General features: G+C 39.7%; 1 protein-coding gene across 6 annotated transcripts in view; it reads right to left on the bottom strand.

Moving 5' to 3' along the window:
• Positions 1–18,280, bottom strand: part of GRM7 (glutamate metabotropic receptor 7) — a 587,975-nt gene that overhangs the window by 176,398 nt on the left and 393,297 nt on the right. For all 6 annotated transcript variants that reach the window (XM_043518831.1, XM_038410758.2, XM_038410752.2 and 3 more), the window contains exons 6-7: positions 10,216–10,416; positions 2,542–2,681 (exon numbers count right to left, since the gene is read on the bottom strand). In XM_043518831.1, coding sequence (XP_043374766.1) covers positions 2,542–2,681; positions 10,216–10,416 — 341 coding nt within the window. The remainder of the gene's footprint in view (positions 1–2,541; positions 2,682–10,215; positions 10,417–18,280) is intronic.

Raw genomic sequence — 18,280 nt, 5'->3', positions numbered from 1 at the left:
TGTGAATGCACAGATCAAAAAGTATACGTCTTTAGCGCTGTGCTCCAATCCTAAAAAGAGAGGTGCTGCACTGCACTTCCATCCTAAATAAAGAAGTGCTGGAACACACTTCCAACAAATGATAGCACCAGAACGCCATTACAACCTCCCCCGAGAAAAGTGCCAGAACAGCATTCCAGCACAACTCGAGCCCTGTTTTTGCAAACATTCCTGCCAGAAGTGTGAAATCAAAGGTAATATAAAGATACATAGAAGCAACCAGGCCTGAGAAAAATGTGACTGAAGTCTCAGTCACTTCATAAAACTGGCTCTGTAAGTAGATGATGACAAAAAGAAAAACATATACAGAACACCCAGAGGCCTCCTGAATGTTATGCCTTAAGCCTTTTTCTGTTTATCGAACAGATAGCCCATGCAGGTGTGCTTCAAAAGAATGAAAGCGCTCAATATTGTAAGGAGAAACAATTTACTAACTGGACATAAAAACATACCCTAGAGTTATCAAAAGTATCAAGAATAAAACTACCCACCTCCAAAAAAAACCCCAAAATGTGAATGTGAAAGTAAATTGTATTTTGTCCTCTTCAATATAAACTGAATATACATCAGCTTTGCAATAGTGCCATGATCATTTAATAGCAAAATCTATTTTCTCATTCTTTATGGTGGAGGTGGTGAAAATGAGTGAGGAAAACCCCCAAATATATTATTTCTCTATAGCAAAAAAAAAAAAAAAACCTAACCCAAAACAAAAAAAACAGTCTTTGCTATCACATGGCCTTCATCTCTGTAATGTCTGAGTGCCTCATGTACCATACAAAAGCCCTGTGAAGTAGAAAAGTACCCTTGTCCCAATTTTACAGGTGAGAAACTGAAGCACACAGAGACTACAAGGCTTGCCATGGTCACACAGGAAGTCTGTGGCAGAGTAGGGAATTGAATCTGGGTCTCCCAAGTTCAAGGCTAGCCACCTTTCACTGGACCATCCTTCTTACATTTTCCCCTTTTGCAAGTTGGTTGGAAGAAATTTGCAAGACTGATATAAATAGAGAAACAGGGATACATCCAGGAAGTCATCCACATAAATAAACCTACAAGGCGAACTACAGGATTTGGCAGTTTGTCTTGGGACCTATTTAATAGCAGTCAATAGTCTGATCCCCTTTGCTAGAGAATTCCTAACTACTTTTGAAGCTGCAAAAGTTACCTTGTTCTTGAAAAGTTCCATGGAGGATTAGCAAACCAATGGTAATTCCTGGAAGTATTCGGCTTGTGGAACACACAGCCAGATAGAATGGAAGTTGCTGTAGTAACCTCACCCACTGATATAACACAATCTAGCCAAGCCCAGAGCAGGGGGGAAAGTGCTTTATATGAAAACTCTGAACCCAATTGGTGCAGAACGACAAAGGCGCTATTAATTTCTGATTTCAATTGTAATAGGTCAGGATGAGTAGTTTATACTAAGTAGTATTTAGATAATAAAATATTGATATTTTGGCAGAAAAAAATTGTAAATTGTAAGTTAATAAGACAGTGTGCTTTAAATAAAACACAGCAGCTTGGATAATGCTGACAAAACACATCACATACCTTAATGAGTATGGAATTTAAGAGGAAGCCCAATATTCTCCAAAGAGTGACCCTTGGTTCCCCACATTAATTGCTAGTGTTATTTGGTTAAGACATAGACTACATTAATTAAAGTGAGGAGAAAATGTACTAGATTAAGTTACATTTCCAAATTATAATATTTCCACCTGTTTAGGAGTGTAAATGCCTCTCATCACAGAAGGATCTGAGCACCTTACAATCAACAATGGATTTCACCCTCGCAACTTCTCTCTGAGGTAGACACATGCCAGCCCTATTCTACTGATCAAGGGGCAGGTATTCTTTTTGTTTGTGTGTTTTCATTCTGGACTTTAGTTTGTAATGAAAAATGTATTTAAAAGTAAAGACTCAGACTCCACAGATGAACAAAGTTTGCCTCTGCAGAAGGAAATAATCATATTCATTCTTTCACATGGGCAACGTCAAGAATAACTGGGAGACATTTGATTGCCTTACCTTTTAGCTAGACTTCATTATGAAAGGACAGCCTCACATGTAAGAGTAGCCTCACTGCTAAGTGCATAAAAATATCCCTTGGGAAATGAGAGCCACTCAAAAAAAAATCCATTTCTTTTGCACCAAACTGGAGACACTTGGAGCAATTTGCAATTCTAAAGATAAAATCCCAGAGGTTTCAAGCAGCTATGTATTAGAGAGAAAAAGCCACTGTCCCAGTTAGCGGCTAGAGAGCTCCCATGAGCAAAAAATAAATAAATAATAATAAAAAATTGCACGGTCATCAGAACTCAGTATAAATCAGTACAGATAGGGAACTATGTGAGAACAAACTGCATATAGAACAAAGGAAGATATTGTACAAAAACAACTTAAGTACTGCCCCTACATTAGTCCCTTCTTGGTGACAAAAGTCAATCGAATAACTATATGGTGATGAAAGTGAGCAAGTGTAGAGTAAATTGGACTCACGCTGAGCTGCAGGTCATCTGTCCACTGGCCAATCAGGTGGTAGCCTGGAGTGGTGGTGTTTGTTGTGTGATACTGAAAGATGTCATAGCGCCCTGGTGCATCACCGTTTTTATTAAACATCACTGGAGTGCCAGCACTGCCTGAGGAAGGAAGCAAAAAACAGCCAAAGCTTTACAATGCTTGTTTTATTTATTTTGTCATGGCTAAAAGCTTTAGACTGGTATCACAGCTCAGGCAGAGGCCATCCATCATCACAGCAGTTTAAATGGACGCTTTAGGATATAGTGCCATAATCCTATCCCTCTTATCATGACTCATACCACTAGGTGAAATGTAAAAGTAAAGTAAAATGACATGAGCCTTGCTTCATATCATAAAATATCAAACGGGCTTCCCTCCCCACCTCTGCCCCTTCCCCTCTGAGGGAGTTCTTTAGTGAACATCAGCCCTGTGAATGGAGCCTCTATATGATTTTTTTTCCCCCAGAAAATGTTCCATCTGCTTCTGAGAGATACTGCCATCAGAAGACAGCCCAGATGTAGTGAATCTTGACTGGCATCCAGAAATAGCTTCCTCCTCCATAATTTGTTCTTATTCCAGTAATCAGCATGCAATTGAGATGGAACAGAACAGAGGACATTATTGGAAAACTATTCCTAATCTCTCCTTGTACGCTGCTTTGTTTATGCCCTAGGACACTGCCGGAAAGTAGCTTAGTCATGAACAATATAGGGCCAGATTCTGGACTGATTCTTGTGAAGCATGCTAGGTAGAGTGATGCGAGAGAGGCAATGAAGTGGCAGCAGCAGATCTAAGGATGTCAGAACCACCTTGCTTGGATGGGTCAGGGCTCCGAGTGCAACTCAACAATGCTTCAACCTGCTAAAGTAGCTGATTGCATGCCCCTAGTGTGGCTTGCTTGGATGCATCATATGTACAGAATACCCAGGGGTGGGGCCACACACCTGAAGCCAGATCATGGTAACAGTCCTTTTGAGGCCGTGGACCAGAATTGGGTATTAGTGTAGATTCCCACAGGGCATAGGTGCTAGAACTAGGGGTGCTGCCAGACACCCTGGCTTGAAATGGTTTCCATCACACACAGGGTTTACAGTTTGGTTCAATGGCTCTCAGCACCCCATTATACAGATTGTTCCAGCATCCCTGCCCAAGCTTTCTAAATGTGCCTGTACTGCCCTTCGCCTATCCATGAGCTTTGTAAGAGGAGGTGGTCCCCAGCACCTAATCCTCTTAGCACATCCAAACAAGACAGGTTAGGATAAGGGGGCAAAATAAACACACACACGTTATATGACAGACAGGCATTAAATTCTGATAGCTAATTAATACATTTGAGATGCTATTGCAAAAAGAATCCCAACCAGAAGATGTGCAACTTAATTATCACTATAAGGCTGTGTGGCTACTTCTTAAATGAGTGTTCAAAGAAATTTAGTATTTTCAGATAGATCTAAGTGAAAGCTTCCAGGACCACATGTGTTTCAAGATGTATTAAAATAGGTTTCTGGGAAGTAAAGCAATATTGTGTCAAGATAGAAGATCATTAGTATATCTATATTCAAAACTTTCTCCTACCACATTGCTTTGGGGGAGGGAGAACGGGTATGAAAAATCTCTGCAGCTATGGTACTGAACTTTAAGTTTATCGTTTTCCTCATGATTCCTATTCTTCACTGAATTTCAGTGAGTAAAAGAAGGTTTGAAGGAGTGAATTAGCATAGTTTCCAAATTCTAACCCTCGTAAATTATTTCTTGTCTATACTGCAGCCTCTCTGAGATCAGACACTGATTAAGTTCAAAGACTGGTACAGAAAATCTTCCACACAATTCTCTTGTCTCTGACTCCTTATGGATACTAAACAGATATGTAATTGTTGTTATGGATTCATGCAGCCAGAACATCTTTATGGTGGGAAAACATTTTTAGGTGCATAAGGGCGATAATTCATAAATTCCTTCTCAAAGTCAGCAAAAATAGTAAATGGGATTTAGCTAATCATGACTTTTAAAGCATTTATATGATTAGCCAAGCTACATGTTGTTGCAACTGACATAAAAGAATACATTTCAGAGTATAAGAGTCCAATCTGGCCCCCCATAATATTTCTGGATATATCTTTACGTCCCCAAATGACACTAACACAAAAAATGGGTGTTTTTTATACACTGGGGGGCAGATCTTCACCTGATATAAATTTTCACCACCTGAGGATCTATTCCATAAATTGGGCAGTAATGCAGATAGGGTATTACTCACATACATACATTTGCATGCATAAAACTGTAGGGTTTTTTCTCCTTCAAAATAGATGCAGAATAAAGTTGGTGTGTATCAACAAGAGTCGAGGTTAAAAGTTGCCCTGTGAACGTATAGAGCTTTGTTATTTCATATCTTCAGATTAGTATGATATCTAGTTTTTAAATGGAATCTATAAATGATAAAGACCAAATGACAGCTGGGGCACGGAGACTGTGTTGGGGAGAAACAAGGCAGGGAGTCCCTTTTCACTCCTGGGCTGTTAAACATAAGTGGATAGTTTGGCTGCTTGCACTTGCTGGTAGTGATGGTGGACCATTAACGTTGCTGACAGTGTTCAAGGCCCTGCAGGGGTATGGCCCTGTGCAACAGTTAGGGCCTGGCAAGCTTTCCTAGTGACAATGTATATTGTCACAAGAATGCACTATACGAGAGCATTGCCTGTGTATGTGTAAATAGTTAACTGGGTAAAGGGCCAGTAGCTAGTGCTCAAGAATAGGCAGGCCTATTTCTGGGTTTCGAAGGATCAATACAACTTCTTGTTGTGCACTGCTAATGGCTTCCTTCATGCAGCTTTTCAATGCAGTTCTTAAATATCACAGCTGTTCCACAGGAGTAGTTACTGCTGCTGGTCAGCCTGCTCTCTGGTTCATGAAAGCACTGCCGTTCAAGAAATCTCTTGAGTATGTGATTATCATTAAGCATGTGCTCAAGTGCTTTTCTTAATCTGGTGCTGGATACCTACTCCTGGCCTCTAAATGCATAATTCTTCCAGACATCATCTATGCAGCTCGCCCACCCTACCCAGTGTGGTTCTATCTCTAGAATCATCATGTGTTATCTTCTAAGTTAAGTACAGCAAAATAATTTTAAATGTGATTCTATATTAATATGTATTCACCATTAGTATGTATTTATAGTAATAATTAGCAGCATAGTTGATATTTGCTACTTTTTCAGGCTTGTTCTCTTTCAAGAGTTTAAATTTACTTCATTTGGAAATCTACCCACACACCAAAAGGAAGTAAAAAGTGGGGGAAGCTATTTGGAGTAAGGAATGGTACATAGTTGTGATCATCTCAGGTTATAATTCAAGCAGAAGATTTCGGAGTTGCCTGTCTTATTAAAGATGGAGTAACTGTACTATCAACCAAAAGGTTTGATTAGTAAGTGCAAATCCTACAGTCCTTACTCAGTCTTTGATCCCAGTGTGGGTCTGATAGCATATTTTGGCACACAGTGCTCCACCATTTGATTGGAGGATCTAATTCTTTCATGGGCATGTTTTAAAGTTGCTACAGTATTTTACTCGGTGTTCTATTTATTTACGCAGACTATCAGAAACAATGAGAAGTGGTACTAGGAAACCTGCAGGCTGAAGTATATTATTTTCATAACTGGTGCCATTTATTATTTTAATTTTTCATATTATAACAGGGAGGGGAAAGATTTTCTTGAGGATTCAGGCTGACATATCTTTTTTTTTACTTTCACTGAGAATTGTAAGACTCCACAGTCCCATCAGGCAACTTGGAAACCTAGTAACATGTTCTTCCCTGGTGCTGCCTGCACAGTCAGTGGTGTTATAAAATATTAATCCATCTGTTCCCAACGACTAAGTAACACACACACTAAATTCAGTACATGATGCCCCTTTCACATGAAAAATCTTACTGCAAAGACACAATTTATTGGATTTTGCAGGATTTGTGTCTCTTAATCACCACAAAAAAAACTCATCATGAAGAAAAGTGCAATAGGAGACAGGTCAGAGTCTTGTTAAGTGTGACAAGCTAAGATATCTTTTTATGACTCTCAGTCACTGCAGTTCTGAGGAGCAGCTGTGGTTCATATAAAAATAATCCATTTTTCAGGTCATTGTGGAGGGGAGGGGGAACACAGACACTTTGCATCATGAGTTTAATATTCAGAATCTTACTGCATCTGGACTTTTTAAAAATTATTCTCAGCATTGTGAGACAATATTGGAATTCATACTGAGCTCATAGTACAAATCCACAGTCTCTATTCATTAAAATATCGCTTGAGCTCTTCCTTTATGAATGCCATGGTCTTTGTGGGGGGGGGGGGGAGAAATCCCTGAAGCATGCACAGGCAAGATGATTTCAGCTGCATAGTTACAAGGAGATCGGTTTGCATACTGAAATGCAAAATAGGATTGGATCACAAGATCATTGGCTTAAAATGCACAAGAATGGGATACACATTTTTTCCTTCACACTTTCAGGAGAAAGGATTCATGTTGTGCCATTCTCTGATCTGATTACAAATTTTATAACAAGAATGAGAGAGAAGAAGTTTAATCATGTATATTTCAAATGGTGACATTCAGCCACTGGCCCTCCCAGAAGCAGTGTTAGCTGTCCTACCCTCCCTGGGGGGTGCACCAAAAGGGGGCACTCAGCTGAGTGGCTCAGTATGCAGGAGAACAGTACAGATTGCAACACATTTAGGCCACGGACTCTGCTTCTTCCCGATCCAAGCCGGGATGGCATGCACCATCAGAAGCACACCAATGGATTGTTCTTTGTGCTCTCCAAGTGCAGGGACTGTAGCAACAGCAAGGGCTTGGAAAGTACCATGCCATCAGGAAATAGGATCCTTGAGCTCTGTCACAATCTGGTCCTATCTGTTTAGTGAATTACAATAGTGTGTAAGACATTCATCTCTGATGTGATATCCCAAAGCAGAGTGCAGTGAATATGGCAACAAAAATTCTGTGTATTCATGCTACATTTATGCTGCTTTACTGTTGGGTGATTGAGTTTCACTCATACTGATGCAAGAACAAATTTTAAGCTCATACCAGCACATGTTCGTTTGGGAAGGGGTATATTTTACATGGGATAGGACACTGATTGACTCAGCAGGGAGACAGGGTTCCCAAAAGCCCTTCTGCAAAAGGCCTGGCACAGAGTTAAACAAGCCAGACAAACAACTGGCCCTACCCCTTTACAACTAGGAAAGCACACACATTTATTGTGACTACAGTAATAGAACATTACAGACCTGGCATATTTTATAATAGACGGAGGCATGAAATAGAAATAAAACAGGGCTCCAAGAATATCTCTCCAAAGCTTGGCAATAAGCCTCAGATGTGGCTGCAATTATTCCGTGTGAATGGGCCAAAAGAAAATAAACTCTGCACATGAAAAATACATCTTAAAGACACCTCATGTTTCCAGGATCATTATCTAGGGCCAGCCCTAAATGGTCAAGAGAAGAAGGTTTAAAATTATTATTTTAAAAGTTCTGCTACCTTCTTGAAGCCTCCATGCTGTTTATGAGTTGTATAAAAAAATACCATATGGTTTATGTGACCAATTACAACTAGAGGAAAAAATCTTGCAAAAATGGGTGAATAAATTGAAATAATGAATATACTTGAGAAAACTGAAATCCAAGCAAATTCCACTTAGTAGATTATTTCCTCCGCTCTTAAAATGATAAGTTGACCATTCAACTGCTCTGCTTTCCAAGAACCTCCTTGAGGCCTTTGGAGGAGAGAGAGATAAATGATCTGCTACAGAATTCTAGGATGGCCAAATTAGTAAAATGTACACAAATACCAAATTTCTCTGAAATTAGTATTATTTTTCCTTTGTAACATTCTGTTTGTGTTCTTTTCCCAGAAATAGGAAAATATGGAAAATCCTATCTGCTCAGTTTATTAATCCAGCAGTATTTGGCTTCTGGCAGTAGCTAGCAAAGGTAATCCAAAGTAGGGGGAGGGAAATCTCATGCATCTCTTTTGATTCTCTGTGCCAATTATGCAATGCTTTACTTGGAGGGAAAAAAATCCTCCTGACCCTTACAGTGATGAAGTTAGACCATGAAGTACAAGATTTATTTTCCTCATCTGGGTCTCCCAGTCCCTTTTCTTCTACTCTCTCTCTCTCTCTCTTTTTATTAGATTGTAAATTTCTAGGAGCAGGGAAGGTGGCCAAAATTTTCAAGCCTTATGAACCTAAAATTAAACACTTCTACCAATAGGCAGGCACCTAAATAAAACCGTGATTCAGCAAAGCACTTTAGTTTATGCAAAGCTTTCAGTTTGTGAATAGTCCCAGTATGGTCACAAAACTGATTTTCAGAGGTGCTGGGCATCTTTGGCTATCGCAAAAACTTTAATAAGAGTTGCATGACTGCCATTCAGCACTTTTGAACATGAGTCCTCATTTAGGCCTCAATATGGATTTAGATGTCTAACTTTAGGCTACCAGGTTTTAAAATGTAAGTCTGGGTCTCCATCTTGTAGAGCACTGAGGCAGACAGTTTAAAAAAACTTCTGTTACATATATTAGCAAAGTTTATAAGGAGGAAAAAATGTTAGTATTACAAGCTAACTTCTGTGACTGTTCAATTGTCCTGGCACTGGGGGTGGGCTCACATGAATCTCCTCATGTATGTTAATGAAGCAAATAACCTTTAAACAAAATTTTCAGAGGTTGGGAAATCCTGCTATAGTATTTAAGCCAGATTCATAGACACTGGCGCAGGGAAGTAAATACGAAAGCCTATCCTGTATCTCGAGGAAGGGCTGGTGTTAGAGTTACCAATATCCTTATTGGGATCAGTGGGAGCACCTTTATTTGGAGGATGAATCATAGGCAGCTGAAGTGATATACTGAATCAAACCAACTTTAGCTTGTCCACATCCACATTTGCCTTTTGTACTGTATTCTCACTATAAGCCTTCAGGGGGAATGGAAGTTGCAACAACCTTCACCACAGGAGACTTTTTGCTTAGCAGAAATGAATCTGTTCCTTACACACTAAACTGTTGTCCTAGTGAAAATGACAGACAGGCTGAGTCCTGTGTGACAAAGAAGTGCCTTTATTTTTTTGCCCCAAGTAGGTGGAAATGATACACATCAAAGGATATGCTTTGGATGACTCCAAGAAACTATACATTACCCATAGTTGCTGTGGGTTTCTTTTTTAAGCAGTGGAGTCCAAATTAGGCATATAACTCAGACAGATAGGATATATATATATTTTTGCCTATCACCCACTTTTGCTGATGGGAGCAAATTTTGAGGAAATTAGCAGAGTTCAATGGTTTCATCCTAATTTCCAAGTGCAGCCATCATAAAATGGTTGCACAATTTAGTATCTTTTGCACAATAGAAACTAAGGATTTGACTAGCTGGAGTACTGCATGTCAGAAATATAATCATATATATAAAACTCACTGCTTCAAGGAAAGCAGTACACAATCAAATGAATGCTAAATGTGGACTATATAAATGATGGCCACTCCATCTGCTAAGAAATCCAGTGAAATAATGAATAATTGATTAATTGATTAATTAAATTTAAAAATCATATGTTCTCTAAAGTGCTTTGGATACACATTGCTTTGGACTCACCGTTAAAGTTAACATTGCGTATATACTTCAGCAATTTCTTGCCTCCTGCTTGTTCCATCTCCGGACAGATTCCAGCATAATCAGCACAAAGATCCTTGTTCATATGATGGAGGGCATGAGCCATGGCATACACAGCATCAATCACAAACTGAACTTTCCCCTCTTGTTCATAATGGGAATCTTTTCCAATTCTCTCCTGCCCTGCACATAAAAACAAACACAAACGCACACACACAAAGAAAAGGATGGTGAGGAACAGAATTCTCTGGGTGATGAATACAAGTCAAGCCACTTCATGCAGCATTAAAGAAATGAAGGTTGTTAGCCAGTGCAGGATTTTGAATAGTGTGGTTATGGTTTCATTTTTTTCTTGCATTTTTAAAAGAAAAAAAATCTTCAACCCTCGACACTGCGACCATTCAACTTATAGACAAAGAATTCTCAAAGACAAATCTAGTCCTAACCACAGACATGGCGGTACAATCAACAGGGATCCATCTCCGAGAGAGAGCGAGCGCCTGGACTCCATATGCTGAAAACGTTGGAGTCTTTTAATGAAGAAAGCATATTAAAACAATGCAGAGATGGTATTTTAAAGTCTGGTGTTACATTCTGCCTTTCATATACCAGTCTCTCATTGAAAGACATAGCCAGATAGAGAAAGGGAAGAATCAAACTAAAGGAAGCTCAGGAGAATTCAGTTAACATGCCTACTGTAAATGCAACCTGAAGAAGCACAGTTTGTATAAATTTACTATGCACTTCTCTTCTCTTCCTGTAGGAATTAATGAGCCCTTCAAAATCCATTGATTGCCATCAAAATGCAGAACCTTAGCTTAAAGATTCCAAATTTATACAGTCAAATGAATTGGTACTGTCACCAAATACCAAAAAGGAAATAAGCAGTGATGCTTCAAGAATAGTTAATTTAAATGCTTTATTATTTCTTATTTGTATTACATTAGCAATGGAATTTAGGGTCCCATTGTGTTAGGTGCTGCACATATCCTGTAACAAAGATCTTACACACTAAATATTATCCACATTTTACAGGTAGGGAACATAGGCACAGAGAGATTAAATGATTTTCCCAAGGTCACACAGGAACTCTGTAGTAGAGCCTGAAATTGAAACCAATAGTTTGAGTATGAGTATAGAGCCTTAGCCATTGTTCCTTTCCATCATTAGCAAATTGTGATAAACAAATAATGTGATTGACAATGGGACTACAAAAATAGTTAGTTATTGGATTTTAAAAAAAAAATGATAGTTTACGTCAAAAAGTAAAGAAACAAAACTAGAGCTAGTCAAAAAAATATTCATCCAATATAATATCTGAATACCATTTATGAAATTTCTTGTATATTTTATTCAGGGAACATTACCTACGTGTCCCTAAACTAGGTGCCACAAGTACTGCTTTTCTTTTTGCGAATACAGACTAATACGGCTGCTACTCTGAAACCTATATTATATATATGTGTGTGGGAGAGAGAGAGAGAGAGAGAGTCACCATTCCTCATGTACAAAAGTACACACAGTTGGACACATTTGTGACAGATATGACAATATCCTGGGAAAACCTTATGAATTCAGTTAATATACCTTACTCAATTACATTTAATATCTTTGGGGTCCAATGTGAACTTCAGAAGAGTGTATTCAACAATATAGCAGACACAATTGATCTTTTGCAACAATGCGTGTGAAGTGGAATTCCTAGGAAGTACTGAAGCAGGGATTGCAAGCCCTCACCTACGGACTCAGCCATTGAAGCTTCGCCTGGAGTGGGGGACCTTTGGTCTGCTGATCACCTGTTACAGGAGGACAGTTCAAAGACCCAGTCTGGATTTTCCAGGGACCAACAGACAAAGACAATTTTTTTGATAAATAGTCTGGTTTTAAACAAGCTTAGGGCTGTCTTCCTGATCCATCAAATGGACAAGACCTCTGGGTCCATGGAGGGCCCCAATCCTTAGGGAAGGGTTGGAAGGACTTGGCCTATTGAGGCCCCATAAGACTGTATACTAGTTCTAAGCTAACACTGTTATGAACTTGTGACCACAAAAGAGACCTCTTTTGACAGAATCACCTGCCAGAGCAAGTGGAGCAAGTGGGGTGAGCTCTGGTAAGCTTATTAGCTTTTGTGTAGGTTCTTCTATTATTTTTAATATGTTTTCTCTGAAAGGCTTATACCCCAAGAATAAAACAGGATTGCATAGGAAGTATTGTGCAGTAACTTATAATTGTAACAATTGCATCATTCACCATCTTTAACGAGAAAGGCATAGCAGGTCTACATAGGCAATTTGACTTTGCTGGTGAATTCAGAGTATAATCAGGGAACTGTGCATCCTGAAAATACCCTGGTCATGAGGGAGAGAGGCCTATGTCTCCACCCAAGAGCGGTTACAGCCAGGGAGCTAGAAGCCTGTGAGTAGGTGTCCTTGCTGGACTATAAAGGGGGAATACAAGTGCAGTTGCCCTGAACTGTGACAACATCTGCCAGTCATAAATTGGGACAATGATGTCTGAGGGGTAAACAAAGTATAATATTAGGAGCCAGGGCTCCTCAGTTTCATTCCCCAAGTCTGCCACTATCTTGTTTTACCTTTGGCTAGAAACACCCATATATTCAATTTGTCCAGCTGTAATATGTGTTGTTATACTTATCTGTCTCACCAGGGTTTTGCAAAATGTAATCACTGATTGTTAAGTGTTCTGAGATACTTTGATGATATAATGGTATGACACTACAAAATATTACTTTTTGAACAGCTGTAATATCACAGTCTACTTGTTCAATTACTTACTATATGATACCTTCTTCCAACCTCAGCTTGAGGATCCTTCTGCAGTTACAAAGATCCCAGTCTTACAATGAGCTATGTGCAGTCAGACCCTGGTACTTATGTAGAGTCCCACTAAAGTTAGAGTGGAGCTCTATATGGACTTGATCTGGGCCTAACAAGGACTTGATCTGGGCTCTCAGTGGCAATATGAAAGAATAAATATGCAGGCTTGTAAAGACCGTGCCAGCCCTGAACAAGTTCTCACAAAAATGTCAGTGATCTTTAATAATTTAGGATGCAGATTCATGGGAAGAAATTATTTTTGCTATCATCCTTAATTTGAATGGTACTAATAGAATTACAAGCTCTAGCTCACATCAGTTATCACTTTTAGCCTGGGTATGTGAAAAGTCACACTGTTAAGGAGTTTTTGGAAAACATGAATGTGGCAGAGGACAAAATTCACCATTTCTGCTGCAGAAAAGGTTTGTTTTTTGTTTGTTTTCTGATTAAAACAACCATTGCAGAATACCACCTTTGACTGTGGTAAGAACTTGATTGGGTTAATGAATTGCTTCTCCCTCCCACTCACATGGCCAGATTCTCAGCCTTAGGCTGAGAAAGCACAAAGACAACAGAAAGCTGCTCTAAAAGATCAACCACGGATTTCCCAAAAGATGTTACCTCCCAGGGTGCTTTCAATTACTCAGAACCATTTAGGTCTCCAGTCAACCCAAGATCAGAGTACAGAAAGGGGTATTAGGGCCTTTTTTAACTTTACACTCTGCTCAGCTGCACCTAGGATAAACTCACTGCACCTGAGGATCAGGTCCACAATAGCGCAAATTGAGTCTAAATACATCCTGTAAATTATTTGCGGCAAATTCTGCTTATATTTTCTATCCTTTCCCCCCATCCTGTGTCTGTCTTGACTATTTAGATTGTAATGGCTTCAGGTCAGGGACAGTCTAGTTTCTCTATGTTTGTAACATGCCTTGCACAATATGGCCTTGTTTTAGGTTGGTTTGTAGGCACCATTGTAAAAAACAGCATTAATAATAGTTAACTTTGGGCACAGGGTTGTAGGCAAAATCTCTTAAGTTTTTTTTAAGGTCATTTCTGTAGTGAATGCAGCTTATGTTTTGTGGGGGAAACACAAAGATTTAATACATGATCAACCCTACTTGAACCAAACACACAAACTGCTCGCAATCAATCCAACTGATTGTAACAATAAAACATAATTGAGTAAATGTCGTATAATGAGGACGGCTAAGGAGATTACTGTCTTCCTATGGTTATTCTGTTATCAGAAAGAGTTTAAATATGTCCTGGAAATTATTTGCGGTGAATCATTCACTCAGTTGTACTTGAGACCAGCAAATATAAAATTCCTCCATATACATTTTCAACATTTGTGCAATTTCCCTCCCCAATACAGGCTGCCAAACTGCAAAGTATCGAACTGCATAGCTCTGTTCTGCCAACTTACACATTATGATTAAGATATCATCTGGTGTAAAGATCAATTATAATTCAAATCTAGATTAGCAACATCCAGTTCCTTTCAAATAATTCAGCAAGGTGAATTAGGTTCCAGGTTTTGAAGATTTACCTACTGTCCTTTTTTATCATTCCACTCTCCTCTTGTTGATTACAGACCAGATTACATTTCCAGACACTGACAAGGAAAATGCTTTTAAATGGCCTTAGCTGAGCTGAGCTACATCACCAAATTAGTAATGCAACAGAAAGGCAAGCCAAGGGAAGTGATCTTGGAATTGAAACTCTGAACACAAACAATACTGATTAAACATATTAAATGCTAGAAGCATATGTGTGGAAATACATAAGGGGAAAGGAAACCTTTAGTAGCAAAGAGAAAAGGAGTACTTGTGGCACCTAAGAGACTAACAAATTTATTAGAGCATAAGCTTTCTTGAGCTACAGTTCACTTCATTGGATGCATTTGGTGGAAAATACATAGGGGAGATTGATATACACACACAGAGAACGTGAAACAATGGGTTTATCATACACACTGTAAGGAGAATGATCACTTAAGATAAGCCATCACCAGCAGCAGGGGGGGGAAGGAGGAAAACCTTTCATGGTGACAAGCAAGGTAGGCTATTTCCAGCAGTTAACAAGAATATCTGAGGAACAGTGGGGGGTGGGGTGGGGGGGGAGAAATAACATAGGGAAATAGTTTTACTTTGTGTAATGACTCATCCATTCCCAGTCTCTATTCAAGCCTAAATTAATTCTATCCAGTTTGCAAATTAATTCCAATTCAGTAGTCTTTCACTGGAGTCTGTTTTTGAAGTTTTTTTGTTGAAGAATAGCCACTCTCAGGTCTGTAATCGAGTGACCAGAGAGATTGAAGTGTTCTCCAACTGGTTTTTGAATGTTATAATTCTTGACATCTGATTTGTGTCCATTTATTATTTTACGTAGAGACTGTCCACTTTGACCAATGAACATGGCAGAGGGGCAGTGCTGGCACATGATGGCATATATCACATTGGTAGATGTGCAGGTGAACGAGCATCTGATAGTGTGGCTGATGTGATTAGGCCCTATGATGGTGTCCCCTGAATAGATATGTGGACAGAGGTGGCAACGGGCTTTGTTGCAAGGATAGGTTCCTGGGTTAGTGGTTCTGTTGTGTGGTGTGTGGTTGCTAGTGAGTATTTGCTTCAGATTGGGGGGCTGTCTGTAAGCAAGGACTGGCCTGTCTCCCAAGATCTGTGAGAGTGATGGGTCGTCCTTCAGGATAGGTTGTAGATCCTTGTTGATGCGCTGGAGAGGTTTTAGTTGGGGGCTGAAGGGGATGGCTAGTGGCGTTCTGTTATTTTCTTTGTTGGGCCTGTCCTGTAGTAGGTGACTTCTGGGTACTCTTCTGGCTCTGTCAATCTGTTTCTTCACTTCAGCAGGTGGGTACTGTAGTTGTAGGAATGCATGATAGAGATCTTGTAGGTGTTTGTCTCTGTCTGAGGGGTTGGAGCAAATGCGGTTATATCGTAGCGCTTGGCTGTAGACAATGGATCGAGTGGTATGATCTGGATGAAAGCTAGAGGCATGTAGGTAGGAATAGCGGTCAGTAGGTTTCCGATATAGGGTGGTGTTTATGTGACCATCGCTTATTAGCACCGTAGTGTCCAGGAAGTGGATCTCTTGTGTGGACTGGTCCAGGCTGAGGTTGATGGTGGGATGGAAATTGTTGAAATCCTGGTGGAATTCCTCAAGGGCTTCTTTTCCATGGGTCCAGATGATGAAGATGTCATCAATGTAGCACAAGTAGAGTAGGAGCATTAGGAGACGAGAGCTGAGGAAGCGTTGTTCTAAGTCAGCCATAAAAATGTTGGCATACTGTGGGGCCATGCGGGTACCCATCGCAGTGCCGCTGACTTGAAGGTATACATTGTCCCCAAATGTGAAATAGTTATGGGTGAGGACAAAGTGACAAAGTTCAGCCACCAGGTTAGCCGTGACATTATCGGGGATACTGTTCCTGATGGCTTGTAGCATGCATTCCTACAACTACAGTACCCACCTGCTGAAGTGAAGAAACAGATTGACAGAGCCAGAAGAGTACCCAGAAGTCACCTACTACAGGACAGGCCCAACAAAGAAAATAACAGAACGCCACTAGCCATCACCTTCAGCCCCCAACTAAAACCTCTCCAACGCATCATCAAGGATCTACAATCTATCCTGAAGGACGACCCATCACTCTCACAGATCTTGGGAGACAGGCCAGTCCTTGCTTACAGACAGCCCCCCAATCTGAAGCAAATAATCACCAGCAACCACACACTACACAACAGAACTACTAACCCAGGAACCTATCCTTGCAACAAAGCCCGTTGCCAACTCTGTCCACATATCTATTCAGGGGACACCATCATAGGGCCTAATCACATCAGCCACACTATCAGAGGCTCGTTCACCTGCGCATCTACCAATGTGATATATGCCATCATGTGCCAGCAATGCCCCTCTGCCATGTACATTGGTCAAAGTGGACAGTCTCTACGTAAAAGAATAAATGGACACAAATCAGATGTCAAGAATTATAACATTCAAAAACCAGTTGGAGAACACTTCAATCTCTCTGGTCACTCGATTACAGACCTGAGAGTGGCTATTCTTTAACAAAAAAACTTCAAAAACAGACTCCAATGAAAGACTGCCGAATTGGAATTAATTTGCAAACTGGATACAATTAATTTAGGCTTGAATAGAGACTGGGAATGGATGAGTCATTACACAAAGTAAAACTATTTCCCTATGTTATTTCTCCCCCTCCCACTCCACCTCACCCCCCACTGTTCCTCAGATATTCTTGTTAACTGCTGGAAATAGCCTACCTTGCTTGTCACCATGAAAGGTTTTCCTCCTTTCCCCCCCCCTGCTGCTGGTGATGGCTTATCTTAAGTGATCACTCTCCTTACAGTGTGTATGATAAACCCATTGTTTCACGTTCTCTGTGTGTGTATATCAATCTCCCCTCTGTATTTTCCACCAAATGCATCCGATGAAGTGAGCTGTAGCTCACAAAAGCTTATGCTCTAATAAATTTGTTAGTCTCTAAGGTGCCACAAGTACTCCTTTTCTTTTTGCGAATACAGACTAGCACGGCTGCTACTCTGAAACCTGTCATTTAGTAGCAAAGTTATCTGTGGAAGGAGACTGAGCAAAAATCCATAAAACAAAGTTGCATTCATAATATGAAGTAAATAAAGGGCTGAAAACTGAGAAGAATTTGCAGTAATCATATGATTATTTATAGATCAAAATAGCTATTTCTTATCTGTATACTATATACCCAGCACATATGCATACTATAAACCCCAGATTTGTAGAACCTTGCATGTGCAACTTGTGTATACAAAAATGTATGCATACAATTTGCATGTGTAATTTCTGGACCCACATGTGCAATCACAATTATTACTTATGCTAAAAGAAGACTTAAAATCCACTTAAAGGAGAATGACGTATCTTTGGAATAAACTTTCCATGCCATACCTATTTTAAATGGACAAAAGCCTCTGTAGAGCAATGAAATTCTTTATATATACAGTCTACAAAATTGTTCTTTTTAATACAATTTTATGGTAAGTTCATCTAAAACCATATATATGGTAAGAGTTGAGTGGCATGGACTTTTTATTTTAAGTAATTCTCAAGCAAAAGATGGAAATTATTGCACAAAGCACTGCACAAATTGTAGGGAACAAAGCACAACATAGAAAATAACTCAGTGA

Source organism: Dermochelys coriacea, chromosome 7 (assembly GCF_009764565.3).
Source record: "Dermochelys coriacea isolate rDerCor1 chromosome 7, rDerCor1.pri.v4, whole genome shotgun sequence".
NCBI classification, from domain to species: Eukaryota; Metazoa; Chordata; order Testudines; family Dermochelyidae; genus Dermochelys; species Dermochelys coriacea.
Note: the sequence above shows the minus strand (reverse complement) of the source record. Positions and strands in the feature narration are given on the sequence as shown.